General features: G+C 47.5%; 1 protein-coding gene across 2 annotated transcripts in view; it reads right to left on the bottom strand.

The window, feature by feature from the left end:
* Positions 1-38: 38 nt before the first annotated feature.
* LOC109880180 (unconventional myosin-Va) overlaps positions 39-20,973 on the bottom strand; it is a 40,497-nt gene continuing 19,562 nt past the window's right edge. Inside the window, exons 18-40 of one of the 2 annotated variants that reach the window (XM_031801523.1) lie at positions 20,345-20,453; positions 19,570-19,781; positions 18,218-18,374; positions 17,444-17,683; positions 16,698-16,946; positions 16,473-16,566; positions 16,120-16,262; positions 15,423-15,596; positions 14,967-15,161; positions 14,570-14,857; positions 13,477-13,535; positions 13,276-13,353; positions 12,842-13,040; positions 12,630-12,723; positions 12,125-12,265; positions 11,391-11,545; positions 10,378-10,467; positions 9,378-9,528; positions 8,440-8,624; positions 7,358-7,455; positions 3,993-4,167; positions 3,670-3,750; positions 39-2,920 (exon numbers count right to left, since the gene is read on the bottom strand). In XM_031801523.1, the coding sequence (XP_031657383.1) occupies positions 2,768-2,920; positions 3,670-3,750; positions 3,993-4,167; positions 7,358-7,455; positions 8,440-8,624; positions 9,378-9,528; positions 10,378-10,467; positions 11,391-11,545; positions 12,125-12,265; positions 12,630-12,723; positions 12,842-13,040; positions 13,276-13,353; positions 13,477-13,535; positions 14,570-14,857; positions 14,967-15,161; positions 15,423-15,596; positions 16,120-16,262; positions 16,473-16,566; positions 16,698-16,946; positions 17,444-17,683; positions 18,218-18,374; positions 19,570-19,781; positions 20,345-20,453 (3,520 nt within the window). In that variant the 3' untranslated portion in view covers positions 39-2,767. Of the gene's footprint in view, positions 2,921-3,669; positions 3,751-3,992; positions 4,168-7,357; positions 7,456-8,124; positions 8,162-8,439; positions 8,625-9,377; positions 9,529-10,377; positions 10,468-11,390; positions 11,546-12,124; positions 12,266-12,629; positions 12,724-12,841; positions 13,041-13,275; positions 13,354-13,476; positions 13,536-14,569; positions 14,858-14,966; positions 15,162-15,422; positions 15,597-16,119; positions 16,263-16,472; positions 16,567-16,697; positions 16,947-17,443; positions 17,684-18,217; positions 18,375-19,569; positions 19,782-20,344; positions 20,454-20,973 lie in introns of those variants that run through there. The other variant, XM_031801524.1, reaches the window with a different exon arrangement.

Genomic DNA, 20,973 nt, shown 5'->3' with positions numbered 1-20,973 from the left:
TCAGTTCATTCTATGATCACCTATTCAAAACCCACTCAGATTTTTAATTTATTTTTTAATTTATTATTTCAAATACCTCTCACCATCTTTTATTTACTGCTGACCCACAATATAAAGCCTTTTAGGTGCATAGTAACAAACACACGCTGACATCCTGGTCCCGACAAAAGCAAACAAACCACCATCTCGTGGAATTATTCACAAGACATTCTTACAGCCATAGAACAATATTAAAAAGTTGTGCGGGTGATTATATTAGTGATACCAATGGCGCCTTGCGTTTACTCAAGGAACGGAACGGGACACAGTAGCAAACGCAGCCTATAGATTTCTCTCAGCCTTTTCCCAGCAATATTAAAACTACATTTGAGGAGAAATTCAGGTTTATACATTTAGGAAAGCCTGATGGTCATGTAATCTCTATGGGAAGCAATGGGCACACAGAGGGTGTGAGTCAACAGCAAGGCTCTTTGGTCGCGGTGTCCAGCACACAGTGTACAATAGGAGTGGTGCTCATGATATTCATATTTACTGTGATATATGGGAAGGCAACAAGCACTACATTACAAAGGTAGTAAGCACTAGCCACTACATTACATAGGTCAGCATCAGCCAACTAACGTTGGCTCGCAAATATACGGTACGTGCTTCTACACCTGCATTGCTTGCTGTTTGGGGTTTTAGGCTGGGTTTCTGTACAGCACTTTGAGATATCAGCTGATGTACGAAGGGCTATATAAATAAATTTGATTTGATTTGATTTACAAACCCTCGTGGAAATACATTTACTTTGGTTAACAAAAAGCAGTAGTCCTGCCCCCTTCATCCCAGCTCTTAGTGCCATTGCCCTCATCCACCTACACTGAACACAAATATAAACGCCTTATGTAAAATGTTGGTCCCATGTTTCATGAGCTGAAATAAAAGATCCCAGAAACGTTCCATTCGCACAAAAATAAAAGCTTTTTTCGCTCAAATTTTGTGCACAAATGTATTTATATTCCTGTTAGAGAGCATTTTTCTTTGCCGATATAATCCATTCACCTGACAGATGTGGCATATTAAGAAGCGGATTAAACAACATGATCATTACATGATCATTACACAGGTGCACCTTGTGCGGGGGACAACAAAAGGCCACTAAAATGTGCAGTTTTGTCACAACACTATGCCACAGAGAGCATGCAATTGGCATGCTGACTGCAGAAATGTCCACCAGAGCTGTTGCCAGAGAATGTAATGTTCATTTCTCTACCATAAGCCACCTCCATCTTTTTAGAGAATTTGGCAGTACGTCCAACTGGCCTCACAACTGTATATGTATAAGACTACATGTATGGTGTTGTGTGGGTGAGCGGTTTTCTGATGTCAACGTTGTAAACACAGTGCCCCATGGTGGCGGTGGGGTTATGGTATGGTGAGGCATAAGCAACAGACAACGAACAAAATTGCATTTTATCGATGACAATTTGAATGCACAGAGATATCATGAGCATGTTTGGGATGCTCTGGATCGACTTGTACGACTGCGTGTTCCAGTTCCCACCAATATCCAGCAACTTCACACAGCCATTGAAGAGGAGTGGGACACTCCTATTGTTTTATTAAGGTATCTGTGACCAACAGATGTATATCTGTATTCCCAGTCATGTGAAATCCATAGATTAGGACCTAATGAATGTATTTAAATTGACTGATTTCCTTATATAAACTGTAACTCAGTAAAATCTTTGAAATTGTTGCATGTTTGCGTTTATATTTTTGTTCAGTATAGTTGTGTCAAACAATGTATTATTTCTTAATGCGTCAAATATAAAACAGTGCCATTTCCCTGTGCATACATTAACAAGTTAACCTTAACCTTACCGTACATTAACAAGTTAACCTTACCATACATTAACAAGTTAACCTTACCTTACATTAACAAGTAAACAGTAGCCTGATTCTTTTCAGCAGCAAAAAAAATTATGTTTTTAAAACACATTTCCTACAATTCTACACATTTTGCCATGGGGGGCAGAGAACAACATTTTACAGCTTTAAAGCTATTTTTCCTGCAATTTCACACATGTTGTCATGAGGCTGAGAGAATTCTGAGTTTAAAAAACAAAACAAATTTGCTGCAATTATAAACATTCTTTTTCCATGGCTTATGCCATCTGAGTGACTCAAACATTTATAACAAAATCAATGGAAGGGCCACATGACATGATATTTTGGGGAATTTTAGATTCTCTCTGACTGTCGATCTAGTTCTCATCTTGGTGATTGCTAGTTCTCGAGGATGATCGTATTTAAAAATATATATATATATATCGCGTCATTATCTTTTCTACATACTCTATATCTGGTTTAAGTTTACGCTGAAAAACGTTTTGCCATCCTGAAAATGATTCCACGATTTGACAGTGGCGAACATATAGGGGAAACACAGAGTATACTGTAACTATTGCTAAAAGATTGATTATGTATTATAATATAATTTATCTCTTGTCAAATACATCATATTATTACAAAGGGTCTCCAAATGTTCCTCGTTTCTAATTGTATGTGGTCAGGACATTATAAAAAACGGACTGACTTTTTTCCAAGGCATTTGTAAAACATGAATGGTCAGGCATCTTTGGTGAAACATGTAGTTCCCTCAGGCCCATTGGGGAGAATTCCTGGGCACCGTTCGAATTTCTTCCTCCCTTCCTTCCTTTGAAGTAATCAAACCTGTCCAACTTTGTGTACATTTTTAGCTGGGGGGGGGGGGGGTCAGGGGTTAGACCCGTGTGAGGAATCCTAGATTCAGACTGCTAGGGATCTGAATGGTCTCCAAAGCCAGAGGGGAGTGGGTGAAGGGAAATGTCACAGAGAATATCTTCTTGGTGTCCATAAGTAGCAGCGGTGACTCAACACGGCCTTTCAACAGGGCCTGGAGGTGAGAGAGAAAGAGAAAGAAGAGAGAGTAGAGAGAGTAGAGAGAGAGAGAGAGAGAGAGAGAGAGAGAGAAGAGAGAAGAGAGTAGAGAGAGAGTAGAGAGAAGAGTAGAGAGAGAGAAGAGAGAAGAGTAGAGAGTAAAGAGTAGAGAGTAGAGAGAGAGAGAGAAAGAGAAAGAGAGAGAAAGAGAGAGAGAGAAAGTAGAGAGAAAGAGAGAGAGAAGAGAGAGAGAGAAGAGAGTAGAGTAGAGAAAGAAAGAGAAAGAAAGAGAGAGAGAGAGAGTAGAGAGAGTAGAGAGTAAAGAGTAGAGAGTAGAGAGAAAGAGAGAGAGAAGAGAGAAGAGAGAGTAGAGAGTAAAGAGTAGAGAGTAGAGAGAGAGCGAAAGAGAGAGTAGAGAGAAAGAGAGAGAGAAGAGAGAGTAGAGAGTAAAGAGTAGAGAGTAGAGAGAGAGAGAGAAAGAGAGAGTAGAGAGAAAGAGAGAGAGAGTAGAGAGAAAGAGAGAGAGAGAGTAGAGAGAGTAGAGAGAAAGAGAGAGAAAGAGAGAGAGAGTAGAGAAAGAGAGAGAGAGAGAGAGAGAGAGAGAGTAGAGAGAAAGAGAGAGAAAGAGAGAGAGAGTAGAGAAAGAGAGAGAGAGAGAGAGAGAGAGAGAGTAGAGAGAAAGCGAGAACAACTCAATGACGTAGGGACAATATATATATAAAAGGAGATGCGAGAGAACAAAGTACACACAGACAAGCTCCTTACCTGTATGGTTCTAATGAAGGATATTGAAACCCGTTCCTCAAATTCAATCACTGGGGTGTACAAGGTTAGCACTTTCACAATCTGACGAGAGAAAAAAACAGAAATTAACTAAATAATGAGAAATGATCAATAGACGAGATCACATGGCACAAAATTATAATTTTTGTTAAAAGGAAAAAATATTGCTACTACTACTACTCTGTATACTGATCTCAGATCTGTTTGTGCTGTATAGCCAAATCCAGTCTGAGTTCGGAAAGCCCAGTACAAGCAGATCTGGAACCAGGCTATGTAATACTCTAATGGCACCTAGATGACCGTACCTGTAGTGTGGTGAGGGCAGAGCACATGGTGCAGAGAGCCTGGGCGTCTTCCTCAGTCTTCTTCTTGACCTGTAGTAACTGAGCGGCCTGGATCAGCGGCTCCAGCATCTCTTTAGCTCCACAGTCTGGCAGCCCCTTCTCCTCCAGCCACTCCTCCAGCTGCCACACATTATACCTAGAGAGACACCACCCCCAGTTAGCTCCAGTCTGACAGCCCCCCCCCCCACCCCCACCCAATTAGCTCCACAGTCTGACAGCCCCCCCCCCACCCAGTTAGCTCCACAGTCTGACAGCCCCCCCCCCACCCAGTTAGCTCCAGTCTGACAGCCCCCCCCCCTCCCACCCAGTTAGCTCCACAGTCTGACAGCCCCCCCCCACCCAGTTAGCTCCACAGTCTGACAGCCCCCCCCACCCAGTTAGCTCCACAGTCTGACAGCCCCCCCCCCCCAGTTAGCTCCACAGTCTGACAGCCTCCCACCCAGTTAGCTCCACAGTCTGACAGCCCCCCCCACCCAGTTAGCTCCACAGTCTGACAGCCCCCCCACCCAGTTAGCTCCACAGTCTGACAGCCCCCCCCCCCCACCCAGTTAGCTCCAGTCTGACAGCCCCCCACCCAGTTAGCTCCACAGTCTGACAGCCCCCCCCCCACCCAGTTAGCTCCACAGTCTGACAGCCCCCCCACCCAGTTAGCTCCAGTCTGACAGCCCCCCCACCCAGTTAGCTCCAGTCTGACAGCCCCCCCCACCCAGTTAGCTCCAGTCTGACAGCCCCCCCCCACCCAGTTAGCTCCACAGTCTGACAGCCCCCCCCCCCCACCCAGTTAGCTCCACAGTCTGACAGCCCCCCACCCAGTTAGCTCCAGTCTGACAGCCCCCCACCCAGTTAGCTCCACAGTCTGACAGCCCCCCCCCACCCAGTTAGCTCCACAGTCTGACAGCCCCCCCACCCAGTTAGCTCCAGTCTGACAGCCCCCCACCCAGTTAGCTCCACAGTCTGACAGCCCCCCCCACCCAGTTAGCTCCACAGTCTGACAGCTTCCCCACCCAGTTAGCTCCAGTCTGACAGCCCCCCACCCAGTTAGCTCCACAGTCTGACAGCCCCCCCACCCAGTTAGCTCCAGTCTGACAGCCCCCCACCCAGTTAGCTCCACAGTCTGACAGCCCCCCCCACCCAGTTAGCTCCACAGTCTGACAGCTTCCCCACCCAGTTAGCTCCAGTCTGACAGCCCCCCACCCAGTTAGCTCCACAGTCTGACAGCCCCCCCCCCCACCCAGTTAGCTCCAGTCTGACAGCCCCCCCACCCAGTTAGCTCCACAGTCTGACAGCCCCCCCCCCCACCCAGTTAGCTCCACAGTCTGACAGCCCCTCCCCCCCACCCAGTTAGCTCCAGTCTGACAGCCCCCCCTCCCCCACCCAGTTAGCTCCACAGTCTGACAGCCCCCACCCAATTAGCTCCACAGTCTGACAGCCCCCCACCCACCCAGTTAGCTCCACAGTCTGACAGCCCCCCCCCCCACCCAGTTAGCTCCACAGTCTGACAGCCCCCCCCCACCCAGTTAGCTCCACAGTCTGACAGCCCCCCCCACCCAGTTAGCTCCAGTCTGACAGCCCCCCCCACCCAGTTAGCTCCACAGTCTGACAGCCCCCCCCCCACCCAGTTAGCTCCACAGTCTGGCAGCCCCCCCCACCCAGTTAGCTCCACAGTCTGACAGCCCCCCCACCCAGTTAGCTCCAGTCTGGCAGCCCCCCCCCCCCCTCCCTCACCCAGTTAGCTCCACAGTCTGACAGCCCCCCACCCACCCAGTTAGCTCCACAGTCTGACAGCCCCCCCCCCCACCCAGTTAGCTCCACAGTCTGACAGCCCCCCCCACCCAGTTAGCTCCAGTCTGACAGCCCCCCCCCCACCCAGTTAGCTCCACAGTCTGACAGCCCCCCCCCCCCACCCAGTTAGCTCCACAGTCTGACAGCCCCCCCCCCCACCCAGTTAGCTCCACAGTCTGACAGCCCCCCCCACCCAGTTAGCTCCAGTCTGACAGCCCCCCCCCACCCAGTTAGCTCCACAGTCTGACAGCCCCCCCCCCACCCAGTTAGCTCCACAGTCTGGCAGCCCCCCCCACCCAGTTAGCTCCACAGTCTGACAGCCCCCCCCCACCCAGTTAGCTCCACAGTCTGACAGCCCCCCCCCACCCAGTTAGCTCCACAGTCTGACAGCCCCCCCCACCCAGTTAGCTCCACAGTCTGACAGCCCCCCACCCAGTTAGCTCCACAGTCTGACAGCCCCCACCCAATTAGCTCCACAGTCTGACAGCCCCCCACCCACCCAGTTAGCTCCACAGTCTGACAGCCCCCCCCCCACCCAGTTAGCTCCACAGTCTGACAGCCCCCCCCCCCACCCAGTTAGCTCCACAGTCTGACAGCCCCCCCCCCCACCCAGTTAGCTCCACAGTCTGACAGCCCCCCCCCCCCACCCAGTTAGCTCCACAGTCTGACAGCCCCCCCCCCACCCAGTTAGCTCCACAGTCTGGCAGCCCCCCCCACCCAGTTAGCTCCACAGTCTGACAGCCCCCCCACCCAGTTAGCTCCACAGTCTGGCAGCCCCCCCCCCCCTACCCAGTTAGCTCCACAGTCTGACAGCCCCCCACCCAGTTAGCTCCACAGTCTGACAGCCCCCCCCCACCCAGTTAGCTCCACAGTCTGACAGCCCCCCCCCCACCCAGTTAGCTCCACAGTCTGACAGCCCCCCCCACCCAGTTAGCTCCAGTCTGACAGCCCCCCCCCCCCCACCCAGTTAGCTCCACAGTCTGGCAGCCCCCCCCACCCAGTTAGCTCCACAGTCTGACAGCCCCCCCACCCAGTTAGCTCCACAGTCTGACAGCCCCCCCCCACCCAGTTAGCTCCACAGTCTGACAGCCCCCCCCACCCAGTTAGCTCCACAGTCTGACAGCCCCCCCACCCAGTTAGCTCCACAGTCTGACAGCCCCCCCCCCCCTACCCAGTTAGCTCCACAGTCTGACAGCCCCCCCCCCCTACCCAGTTAGCTCCACAGTCTGACAGCCCTCTCCTCCAGCTGTCACTTGTTGTGCCTAGAGAGAAACCAATCAATCCCAATGTACGGTATTTATAAAAGGCCTTTCTACAGTTATCAAAAACCACAGTACCAGAGGATAGACAGCCACTTTGTGACAAACAGATTCATGTTTTAAAACACATCATATCAGAACAAGTCCTCTAACAAATAAATCTTATTTCTAATTTTTAAACCGTGTACAACGAGTGTTTTCCCAGGTATCATTCTTGGGGCCTAATACCCTTTTTAGCTTCTATAGAAATATTTTTGGGTGAAAACATGTAAAAAAGGACTGTACCTGATCTGCAGTCCTTTACTCCAGGAGCACATGTCCTTCCTCAGCAGCAGGTTGTTGAGAGTGACAGAACAGATGATGTAGAACTGCTGCATCACCCCCTGGGAGATAACATATAGCATATCAACTAGAACTGCTGCCTCACCCCCTGGGAGATAACATATCAACTAGAACTGTTGCATCACCCCCTGGGAGATAACATATCAACTAGAACTGTTGCATCACCCCCTGGGAGATAACATATCAACTAGAACTGTTGCATCACCCCTGGGAGATAACATATAGCATATCAACTAGAACTGTTGCATCACACCCTGGGAGATAACATATAGCATATCAACTAGAACTGTTGCATCACCCCTGGGAGATAACATATAGCATATAGCATATCAACTAGAACTGTTGCATCACCCCCTGGGAGATAACATATCAACTAGAACTGCTGCCTCCCCCCCTGGGAGATAGCATACCAACTAGAACTGCTGCCCCCCCCCCCCCTGGGAGATAGCATATCAACTAGAACTGTTGCATCACCCCCTGGGAGATAACATATAGCATATAGCATACCAACTAGAACTGCTGCCTCCCCCCTGGGAGATAGCATATCAACTAGAACTGCTGCCTCCCCCCCTGGGAGATAACATATAAACTAGAACTGCTGCCCCCCCCCCCCCCTGGGAGATAGCATATCAACTAGAACTGTGGCCTCCCCCACCCTGGGAGATAACATATAGCATACAGCATATCAACTACAACTGCGCCCCCCCCTGGGAGATAACATATCAACTAGAACTGCTGCATCACCCCCTGGGAGATAACATATAGCATACAGCATATCAACTAGAACTGCTGCCTCCCCCCCTGGGAGATAACATATAGCATATCAACTAGAACTGCTGCCTCACCCCCTGGGAGATAACATATCAACTAGAATGGCTGCCTCCCCCCCTGGGAGATAACATATAGCATATCAACTAGAACTCCGGCCTCCCCCCTGGGAGATAACATAGGTTCAACAATCCATGCCTATGGAACACCACATCTAGATTTGTCTCAAGAGTTTACCCCTCAACACACACACACACCTGCTTGATGAGCTCGGGGTCGACGTCATGCTGAATCAGGGTAGCGTGGAAGAGACTGAGTTGCTGTAGGATGCTGTCCACCGTGTAAACAGCCTCTCCCGGGCAACTGGACGTCCTCTTCCGTAGGCCCGTGGGTTTAGACCCCAGAACTCCCTGGAAGTTCTCATGCTCCAGCATACCGGGAACTGGGATATTGTTGGACAATAAAATGTCACTTGTTGGTTAAGTTGTTTTGTTGTCGTTTATCATTTGGATTGTGTGAGTAGTGCTACTCTTCCCTGCATGGTGATTTCAGAAATGTCACTACTGTACTTGTTTATCCTTTACCCTCACTAGCATTGCTCATTCTCACTAGCATTGCTCATTCTCACTAGCATTGCTCATTCTCACTGGCATTGCTCACTCTCACTAGCATTGCTCACTCTCACTAGCATTGCTCACTCTCACTAGCATTGCTCACTCTCACTAGCATTGCTCACTCTCACTAGCATTGCTCACTCTCACTAGCATTGCTCACTCTCACTAGCATTGCTCACTCTCACTAGCATTGCTCACTCTCACTAGCATTGCTCACTCTCACTAGCATTGCTCATTCTCACTAGCATTGATCATTCTCACTAGCATTAATCATTCTCACTAGCATTAATCATTCTCACTAGCATTGCTCACTCTCACTAGCATTGCTCACCCTCACTAGCATTGCTCATTCTCACTAGCATTGCTCATTCCCACTAGCATTGCTCATTCCCACTAGCATTGCTCACCCTCACTAGCATTGCTCACTCTCACTAGCATTGCTCATTTGAAGGTTTTACTTGCATATTATCATGATCATCATACTCTGATCATATTATGTGTTTAATAATTTGCTTTACTTTAGTTGAATAGACTTAATGTAAGTGGCTCTGCATAAGAGCGTCTGCTAAATGTCTCCTCACCTATCATGGGCTGCAGGGCCTCCTCCATGCATCTGACCAGCTGCTGGTAGTTCTGAATGGCCAGATCGCTGAAGACCTGACGGTACTCTGACAGGTCAAAGTTACACAAGCAGTGCTCATTCTGCCGCGGGGTGTTGTTCTTTACAAAGGCCTACAGGAAAGGAGATGGTTAGAAACAGCAAGTCAAACTGCAGCTACAGATAAGGTTGTAAAAAACAGTCAACACAAGGGGTTTATGTGTCCCATCCTAATCTCAGAACCTAGCACTACTCTGTCTCTGTGTGTGTGTGTGTGTGTGTGTGTATAGAAGATGGGCATCTGTGAAACTCATTCCACAACTTGAAGGTGTCTCCATTTTGTGCTACGGAGTAGTTAGGACGCATCAGGAGGTAGAGGGTGTGGGGTTGGAGCCAACTCAGGAGTAAGCTGTACTTGCTAAGCAAACGGTGTGTGCTTGGTAACTGTGTTGCTAAGCAAACGGTGCGCTTGGTAACTGTGTTGCTAAGCAAACGGTGTGTGCTTGGTAACTGTGTTGCTAAGCAAACGGTGTGTGCTTGGTAACTGTGTTGCTAAGCAAACGGTGTGTGCTTGGTAACTGTGTTGCTAAGCAAACGGTGCGCTTGGTAACTGTGTTGCTAAGCAAACGGTGTGTGCTTGGTAACTGTGTTGCTAAGCAAACGGTGTGTGCTTGGTAAATGTGTTGCTAAGCAAACGGTGTGTGCTTGGTAACTGTGTTGCTAAGCAAACGGTGTGTGCTTGGTAACTGTGTTGCTAAACAAACGGTGTGTGCTTGGTAACTGTGTTGCTAAGCAAACGGTGTGTGCTTGGTAACTGTGTTGCTAAGCAAACAGTGTGTGCTTGGTAACTGTGTTGCTAAGCAAACGGTGTGTGCTTGGTAACTGTGTTGCTAAGCAAACGGTGTGTGCTTGGTAACTGTGGATTAAACAGTTCCAAATCAGTTGAGCGATAACTGTCATGAGATGATTCCTCTCCAGCCTACCTCCTCTCCACTGTACTGCTTCAGGCAGTGTAGGAACCGGCAGGTGTTGGCCAGCCAGAAAGACACAGTCTCAAAGTCATCTCCTCGCCTCTGGTGGGGAACAACAACAACAACAACAACAACAACAAACAGATTGCAACAGTAACTCATAGGGCGGGACTTTACAATGGGTCAACTGAACTTGACTTGGCATCCTCAGTATGTGATGTCATGTTCAGGCTCACATTTAAAGTTTTCTTGTCACATAGACTGGACAGGTGCAGTGTAATGTGTTGTTTTACAGGGTTTACAGTCATAGCAGTACAGTGCCCCTGTAGCAAATTAGGGTTAAGTGCTTTGCTCAAGGGCACATGGACAGATTTTCACCTTGACGGCTCGGGTATTCGAACCAGGGACCTTTCGGTTACTGGTCGAACGCTCTAACCGCTAGGCTACCTGCCGCCCTCACAATTCAACACACTGAAATCCATAAGGATACAATAGCATAGGCCTATCAAAATGCTAACCCTGTACCTCGGGGACTCCCTTGATGCTAACGCTGTACCTCGGGGACTCCCTTGATGCTAACGCTTTACCTTGATGCCTCCCTTGATGCTAGCGCTTTACCCTGATGACTCCCTTGATGCTAACGCTGTACCTCGGAGGACTCGCTTGATGCTAACGCTGTACCTCGGAGGACTCGCTTAATGCTAACGCTGTACCTCGGAGGACTCGCTTGATGCTAACGCTGTACCTCGGAGGACTCGCTTAATGCTAACGCTGTACCTCGAGGACTCGCTTGATGCTAACGCTGTACCTCGAGGACTCGCTTGATGCTAACGCTGTACCTCGAGGACTCGCTTGATGCTAACGCTGTACCTCGAGGACTCGCTTGTTGCTAACGCTGTACCTCGAGGACTCGCTTGATGCTAACGCTGTACCTCGAGGACTCGCTTGATGCTAACGCTGTACCTCGATGACTCCCTTGATGCTAACGCTGTACCTCGAGGACTCCCTTGATGCTAACGCTTTACCTTGATGACTCCCTTGATGCTGTTGATGGTAGAGTTGAGCAGGACGCTGACTCTCTGGTCATCATTAGAGTAGTCAGCATGTCTCAGACACATGAACAGGATGTAGGCCGGCAGACCAGGGAGGAAGTTAACCGCCACACCGCGAGGTTTCAGCTCTAAGGGTTAACACCATTTTAAAAAACAACAACATTTGAGTCATTTACCAGATGCTCTGATCCAGAGAGACTTACAGGAGCAATTATGGTTAAGTGCCTTGCTCAAGGGCACATTGACATATTTTTCACAGAGGTGGATCAATGCTCTTAACCGCTAGGCTACCTGCCGCCTTAACACAGCACAGTTAGCACAGCACAGTTAGCACAACACAGTACAGTTAGCACAGCACAGTTAGCACAACACAGCTAGCACAGCACAGTTAGCACAGCACAGCACAGTTAGCACAGCACAGCTAACACAGCACAGCACAGTTAGCACAGCACAGCTAACACAGCACAGTACAGTTAGCACAGCACAGTTAGACAGCACAGTTAGCACAGTACAGTTAGCACAGTACAGTTAGCACAGCAGAGTTAGCAACCACACCTCAAGGCTTCAGCTCTGACAAAGATAGGTATATCAATCAATTTATGCCTTTTACTTGTTACACACATTTACTTTTTCCACTATTGGAAACACAGCTCAATAGGGAACTATGTAAAATAAGTATTTGCTGCAGGTAAACATGCATAACCTACCCACAACCAGACTCTTCAGTAGTTTGCTCTCATCCCCCCTCCGGTACTCCAGCATGCCTTGGAAGTCCCTCTCCTTCCGGGTGATACCAACAGGAGAGCGAGGCTCTGGACCTGGAGCCACCCTCTCCATCTGACCGCCAGCTAATTAATAAATAAATAAATAAATAAATAGATAAATAGATAGATAGAGAGATAGAGAGATAGAGAGATAGAGAGATAGAGAGATAGAGAGAGAGAGAGAGAGAGATAGAGAGATAGAGAGATAGAGAGATAGATAGAGAGAGAGATAGATAGAGAGATAGATAGAGAGAGAGATAGAGAGATAGAGAGATAGAGAGTACTGGTTATGTCCGATACGGTTTGAAAAACCATAATGACTTTCATATTGTAGAAATAAAATCAGTATCTATTATACGTGATAATCAACTAATAGACACTTAAAATGAGATTTTAGGATCTCTATTATTTGTAGTTCATATTAATGCATTATAAATTGTGTGTATACCTTCGTATTCCTCTACCCTCTTCACGTAGACTTTGAGCTGTTTTTTAAGTTTGCGGATCATCTTGTCCTGTTTCTCTTGCTGCTCCATCAGGTCCTGTAAGATAGAAGTAGAGTACTGAATAGACCCTTATTATACACGTCAGAGAGTCCTACGGAACCTAAACGTTCCACAACGTCGTACCCTGCTGAACGCAGCCCTGGCTGGTACCTACCAGGTTGTCGCTAGTAAGACGTGTGATCTCGTGGTGCAGGCTGGCCTCGATGCGGGCCTCCTGGGGTAGGAGGAGGCTCTGGGAGAGGAACTGTTGCTGCTGCCTGTTCTCCTCTCTCACTCTGAGCACCTCCTCTCTCAGCTCCTCCACCTCCTCCTCATGCCTCCTGTCCTGCACCTGCAGCTGAGACACCAACAGGCTGGGAGGAGGGAGAGAAGCATAATAGGGAGAGAGAAATATAATATAGAGAGAGAGAGACAGACATAGAGACAGAGACAGAGACATAGACATAGACAGAGAGACAGAAAGAGAGACAAAGAAACATATAAACAGAGAAACAGAGAGAGAGAGACATATTCATCATCAGAATTTTTTCCTCATATTGTTCCTTTGTATTGCCTTGAACACATTCCTCTTGCTATCCCTCAGCTCACCTGTTGGTCTCCTTCAACCCGTCATAAGCCAGCCACAGCTCTCCATCCTCGTTCAACTTGTGGTAATCAGGAGTGGATCTGACGCAAACAGGGGAAACAAGTAAACCAATATCAAGTCAACTAACTTAAAACAAGCTAAATGCCAGCGGTCAATCAATGTAAAAGGATCCAGAATGGGTGTGGTGAGTTGGAAGTGTTTACCCATCAGCCTCTTTGGTTTCACCAAGATGAATCATCTTATGCATCTCTCCATACGCTTCCTACCAAGAGGAAAGGGGAGTCAAGTAGTGTAGAGAAAAACAAACACGAGTATTACGCATTTGTAAATCAGAATGTTTAGTTCATTTTTCAGTCGGACAGAATCACTGATCTACAATTCACCTCCCGAATAACGACATCAAGATGAGGGATTCTGCTCGGCAGTCGCCCTATAGAACCCTATTCCCTATATAGTGCACTACTTTAGACCAGAGCCCTATATAGTGTACTACTTTAGATCAGAGCACTATAGAACCCTATTCCCTATATATAGTGCACTACTTTAGACCAGAACCCTATAGAACCCTATTCCCTATATATAGTGCACTACTTTAGACCAGAGCCCTATTGAACCCTATTCCCTATATATAGTGCACTACTTTAGACCAGGGCCCTATAGAACCCTATTCCCTATATAGTGCACTACTTTAGACCAGGGCCCTATAGAACCCTATATATAGTGCACTACTTTAGACCAGAGCCCTATAGAACGCTATATATAGTGCACTACTTTAGACCAGAGCCCTATAGAACCCTATTCCCTATATAGTGTACTACTTTAGACCAGGGCCCTATAGAACCCTATATATAGTGCACTACTTTAGACCAGAGCCCCATAGAACCCTATATATAGGTCACTACTTTAGACCAGAGCCCTATAGAACCCTATTCCCTATATAGTGCACTACTTTAGACCAGAGCGTTATAGAACCCTATTCCCTATATAGTGCACTACTTTAGACCAGAGCCTTATAGAACCCTATTCCCTATATAGTGCACTACTTTAGACCAGAGCCTTATAGAACCCTATTCCCTATATAGTGCACTACTTTAGACCAGAGCCTTATAGAACACTATTCCCTATATAGTGCACTACTATAGACCAGAGCCCCATAGAACCCTATTCCCTATATAGTGCACTACTTTAGACCAGAGCACTATAGAACCCTATTCCCTATATAGGGCACTACTTTAGACCTGGGACCAGTGCACTACATAGGGAATTAGGGTACCGTTTGGGACTACTTCCTCCTACCTTGTTGTGTTTGAGCACCTCCTGGCGGACCATGTGTGAACGGAGGAGCAGCACCTCCTCCTTCCTGACCTCCAGCTCCTCGTTGGAGGAGTTGAGCTGCTCCAGGAGCACGTTGTAGGGAGCGGAGCCCGGCCCGGGGCTGCTGGTGGAGGTCTTAGTCCCGGGGTTGGTCTTAGCCCCGGGGTTGGTCTTAGCCCCGGGGTTTGTGTTGGCAACTGTAGCTAGAGACTGACGCAGCTCCGCCAGGTTTGTCTTCAGCCTCTTGTTCTCCGACTCCAGCTCCTGGCGCTGAGGAGAGAGGCGACAGAGTTCAGAACGGCTCTACAGACATTACCAGATATTAACTAAGAAATTGTCAAATGTAACTGTGCAGTAATAATTTATGAAATGTCATCACTTTCAGAGCCTCCAGGTCCAGCTCAGCTCTCCCTGCAGTTCTTTGCTTCTCTGCATTTTTGACCTGGTCTTGTTGTGCCTCCTCCCGCTTATCCAGGTGTCTCTGCAGTGTCTGTTTGTCCTGCTCCAGTTCAGTGACTCTCCTCTGCAGCTTCAACAGGACTGACATGTCAACCGCGTCCTGGTGTGGCGCGTCCTGAACAACAACACCAGAAAACATTTGTTTTAGTTCATCTTTAAAAAAATAAGACTGAGCTAATTCTAATGGGAGAGGAAAGAATCCTGTTGTTGTTTTTGGACTATGGTGGTGAAAGCCTTGTGCTCAGCATACTCCCAAGCCTGGTTCATCACTCGGACGTTGTGGAAGCTATGGGTGGTGGTAAGCCACCTCGTAAACCTCAACGATGATGAGTTTTTGTTGTTACTTTTTCCATATGTTTATATTAGAGTTCCTTACGTCTCCTCGTAGAGATCTGGTCTCGGACTCGGTGAACCCTGAGGAGCTGCGTGTTGAGCTGTGAGTTTTCACCGAACTGTGTCTTCCTTCTGCAGATTCAGAGCTGGGAGTTCCCTCAGACTCATTGCTGCTGTAGTTGGAGTCTGTTCTCCGGAGGCCTGGTTTATTGGTGATCTGGTTTAGACAGCATGGCATGGAGGTTAGATAGGTAGCCGAAACTGACCCAAACCAATACGTTATTTTCATATAGACCTAATGTATGCAGTGGTTTAGGCCACTGAAATCCAGGCTAGCAAGCAGCAGATAGGTGTTACTTCACTGTCAAACCAAACCAAGATCGGTATCTTATTATTATTATTCAAAATCCCAAGACAAAATGAGAAAAAAAATCCAGAAAATCACATTAAACATAAAAAAAATCCTACAATGTGATTTTATGGATTTTTTTTCTTCTCATTTTGTCTGTCATAGTTGAAGTGTACCTATGATGACATTTACAGGCCTCTCTCATCTTTTTAAGTGGGAGAACTTGCACAATTGGTGGCTGACTAAATACTTTTTTGCCCCACTGTATGTTGGGAAACGTAAGATAAATAGCTTTGAGTGTCAGTATGAGATGGATAACAGAATTCCAACCCCCTGCGTGTGAATAAACATCTATTCTCCAAGGTCTATAATGCTTCATAACTCATCTTACCACACTGATAGTCATCTCTTCTTTCAGGTCAGCGTGTCTCTCTTTTAGACGTGTGTATTCACTCAGCAGACTCTGGTAGTGGTCACGCTCCTCACGGATATCACTCTCCAGCTGCATACCGACTTTAGCTTGGGCCTTGCTCTCTGGACAAAGGGAACAGGGAAGTGTTCATTAGGCAACAAATGGAAGACAACAGACGGAAAAAATTCAGAAGTAAAATGGACTTGTCCAATAAAAAAATTAAGAAATAAACATTTGTTTATGTTTTCCATTGAAAACATTTTTTTATATATTTATATATATATATATTTTTTTTACTGTGTGCCATCATGAACATGACCCCTGTACTGTACCTGCGATCTGTTGTCTCTGTTCCTCGATCAGCTGATTCATATCGTCTTTCTCCGTTATCAACGAGCGGTTGTTCTCATTCAACTCTGACACCACCTAGTGGCCGGAAGAGGGAACCACATTAGTGGACACTTGTTTCCATGGTTCAGTACAGCATGGTGCTGGCGACATCAGGCTTGGAAGTTCCATTCTTAATATAATGTGTCAGTGACATTGACAGCTTTTACCTTCTCAGTGTCCACTCTGTATGACCTAGCCTCCACCTGTATGGCCTCTTTCTCCTCCCTGGTAGTCTCCAATTCCTGACGGAGGAATGACAGCTGTTCCAGGAGGGAGGGTACCCCATCTGCTTTAACTCTGCTCTCCTCCTCTGCCACGCGCAGTCGCTCCACCTCTCCACCCAGTCTCTCGCTCTCCGCTGCCCGGGACCGCTCCACAGTACGCAACCTCTCACTGAGCTCTCTGTTCTCCTTGTGCTGCAGGAGGGAGGGGGGGGGGGGGACACACACTGAGGGTTTACATGTGACAAACAACCAGCATTACCTCATGAAACAATGTCCTGTTTTCAACTAGGGTCAATACTGAAGTAAACAGATATTTCTAAGGAGACAGTGGTCATTGACAGTGTCGCGAAAGAGTAAGATTTCCCAAATATTCATTACTCAAAATAAACATGAAACCAGACTGCCTGGTCTCACTTGTTCATTTAGTTGTAGTAGTACTACTATTTGTAGCTTTCAATGCAGGAAGTGACTACGTCCACACGGGAAGTGACTACGTCCACACGGGAAGTGACTACGTCCACACGGGAAGTGACTACGTCCACACGGGAAGTGACTACGTCCACACGGGAAGTGACTACGTCCACACGGGAAGTGACTACGTCCACACGGGAAGTGACTACGTCCATATAGGAAGTGACTACGTCCATACAGGAAGTGCCTACGTCCATACAGAAAGTGCCGTTTCTCACCTGTTCGTCCACTTTCCTCTGCAATTGCATGATCTTGTTCTCCATGCCGACGTTGAGCTTCTTGAAGTGTTCTACAGAGCGAGCCTCCACCCTTAGCTTCCTCAGTTCCCTCCTGGCAGCCATGCGTCTCACACAGCTCTGGAGATAAACCACGGCCCTCAGGGAGCGTCTGCACCTCCGCCTGGCCAGCCAGCCTCTCACCCACCTCTGGATGGTGAGAACCTTGTGTTCGTACAGCAGCTGGGGGAAGCAGAGAATGGTGGTTGAGGTGAATTTCCATCTTACTATGTAAAGCACCTGGAAAAGGTCTACATAAATACAAATCACTGTTGTAGACCGGAGTCGTGTTTCAGTGGGTTCTAAACACAAGAAAACTGTCTGAAACAGGGAGGTACTGTCTGAACCAATTAAAAACGTTTTCCCCTGCTTTTCGTTTTGATATGTTGTGCCCTGAATAAACACGACCCCTGAATGAACACGACCCCTGAATGAACACGACCCCTGAATAAACACGACCCCTGAATAAACACGACCCCTGAATAAACACGACCCCTGAATAAACACGACCCCTGAATAAACACGACCCCTGAATAAACACGACCCCTGAATAAACACGACCCCTGAATAAACACGACCCCTGAATAAACACGACCCCTGAATAAACACGACCCCTGAATAAACACGACCCCTGAATAAACACGACCCCTGAATGATCGACTGTGTGTAGAGAAGTGTGTTTTGAAGTTTGGAGCAGGTCGGGGGTGTGTTGGATACCTTGTGGTAGGTCTGTCTGGCCTGGTAGGCCCGTAGCAGACGCTGCATGGTGATGGATGCAGACCTCTGCTGCTGGTAGCGTCTCCTGGCCACTAACATACGCTGGTTCTTCTGGATGATAACCGCTGCTCTGGTCCTCCTCAGGAACGCTACCAGACTGAGAGAGGAGAGGAGAGGGAGAGAGAGAGAGAGAGAGAGAGAGACAGAGAGACAGAGAGAGAGACAGAGAGAGAGACGAGAGAGACAGAGAGAGAGAGAGAGAGAGAGAGAGAGAGAGAGAGAGAGAGAGAGAGAGAGAGAGAGAGAGGAGAGAGAGAGAAGGTGAGAGAGAGAGAGAAGGTGAGAGAGAGAGAAGGTGAGAGAGAGAGAAGGTGAGAGAGAGAGAAGGTGAGAGAGAGAGAAGGTGAGAGAGAGAGAGATAGAGAGAGGGTGAGAGGAGGGAGAGAGAGAGGGAGAGGAGAGAGAAAGGGAGAGGAGAGAGAGAAAGGGAGAGAGGAGAGAGAGCGAGGGAGAGAGCGAAAGGAGAGAGAGGAAAGAGGACAGAAAGAAAATAGAGGGTGAAAAAGGGAGCGAGAGGCGAGTGAGGTTGAGAGAGAGAAGAGAGGCGAGAGAGAGGAGCAAGAGGCGAGTGAGGTTGAGAGAGAGAAGAGAGGAGAAGGAGAGACAAGAGAGGAGAGAGAGAGAGGTGAGGGGGAGTGAGAGAGTCAGAGATAATACACCTAAAGGCCAGATGTCTGACTCTATTAATGATCAGGGTTCCCACTCTTTAGACACGACTAATTTTCACGACTAACTTTTCAGGTCTACAGATTAGAATGTTCATGACACACATACAGGGTCGTCACTAGGTACCACAGCCACACTCCATGCCTACTTCTACAATCGATCTTCTTAAAATGTGATTTTAAACGTAACCCTAACCACACTGCTAACCTTATGCCTAAACCCTACATTTAGTTTTTTTAATGAATTTTTCCAATATAGTCCATTTTGACTATGTGGTTGTGGGAACTAGTGGACACCTACACACAGTGGGAAAAGCAATGTGGGGACAAATGACAGTAAAATAATGATTCGATACTGTACGTGGGTACAAATGACAGTAAAATAATGATTCGATACTGTATGTGGGTACAAATTACAGTAAAATAATGATTCGATACTGTACGTGGGTACAAATTACAGTAAAATAATGATTCGATACTGTACGTGGGTACAAATTACAGTAAAATAATGATTCGATACTGTACGTACATCGATTACATTCCCTGGCTTTCCCTCTCTGGAAGGTATATAAATGAATAGTATAGGTATATAATGAAACCCTGTGAGGTTGTAGTCTCTCCACTCACCAGCGCGCCTGGTAACCTCGTGTGTTTTTCTGTATGGTGATGGCAGCTTGTCTCATACGGAGATACCTCTTCCTGGTCAGCCAACATCTGATCGTCTTCTGGATACGAACGCACGCCTTCTTCAGTTTATCAGAACGCAGCTTTTCTAGATAGGCCACCTGACCCGCCCTGAAGAAGATCTTGCTCTTTCCAAACTGGTATTTGTCCTGGTCCTTGGAGATAAGAGGGTTGTTGAGCATTTTAGTACACGTATTATTATTTGACCCTGTTGGTCATCTATGAACATTTGAACATCTTGGTCATGTTCTGTTCTAATCTCCTGTTGGCCATCTATGAACATTTGAACATCTTGGCCATGTTCTGTGATAATCTCTCCCCCCCCCCCCCCCCCATAGCCTGGTTCCTCTCTAGGTTTCTTCCTAGGTTTTGGCCTTTCTAGGGAGTTTTTCCTAGCCACCGTGCTTCTACACCTGCAATGCTTACTGTTGGGTTTCTGCACAGCACTTTAAGATATCAGCCGATGTAAGAAGGGCTTTATAAATACATTTTATTTGATTGAACCATTGTTTGTTTGGTATCTATGCTACCTTTGTATCCAGTCTGGATCCTAACTGGATGGAAGTAATTGAAGTAGACAGTTTGTGTGTGGAATAGCCATGGTAAGATACATCCATTTATATATTTTGTACACTCTGTCCCTACTGTGACCCATCTCTCCAAGTCAGGTCAATTCCTGAACCCTAAGGCCTGACCTCTAACCCCTGACACTTCCTACCTGAACCCATTTCTCCAGGACGTTCCTGCAGGTCTGCTTCCTGTCTGAGAGAATGTCCTTCAGTTTCATCAGAACCCGGTACCGGTTAAAGAACTCCTGGTAGGTCCACCTGTCCACAGGTACAGGTGAGGTGAGGAACATATGCTCCTGATTCTGTCGTTACGGGAACATGCTGTGGTAACACTGTGTGTGTGTGTGTGTGTGTGTGTGTGTGTGTGTGTGTGTGTGTGTGTGTGTGTGTGTGTGTGTGTGTGTGTGTGTGTGTGTATATATAGAGAAAGTTGAATGCTTGTGTATATGTTATGTGAGAGTTCCTTTTAGAGCTGGCTAAATCAGCACCAAAGGGCAGGGTGACGTTGCTGCTGTTGTTGGTGGTGCTGGTGGTGGTTGTTGTTGTTGTTGTTGTTGGTGGTGCTGGTGGTGGTGTTGTTGTTGGTGGTGGTGTTGTTGTTGTTGGTGGTGGTGCTGGTGGTGGTGCTGGTGGTGGTGTTGTTGTTGGTGGTGGTGGTGTTGTTGTTGGTGGTGGTGCTGTTGTTGTTGTTGGTGGTGTTGTTGTTGGTGGTGTTGTTGTTGTTGGTGGTGGTGTTGTTGTTGGTGGTGGTGTTGTTGTTGGTGGTGGTGTTGTTGTT

Source organism: Oncorhynchus kisutch, linkage group LG22, assembly GCF_002021735.2.
Source record: "Oncorhynchus kisutch isolate 150728-3 linkage group LG22, Okis_V2, whole genome shotgun sequence".
In the NCBI taxonomy this organism is placed as follows: Eukaryota; Metazoa; Chordata; class Actinopteri; order Salmoniformes; family Salmonidae; genus Oncorhynchus; species Oncorhynchus kisutch.
Note: the sequence above shows the minus strand (reverse complement) of the source record. Positions and strands in the feature narration are given on the sequence as shown.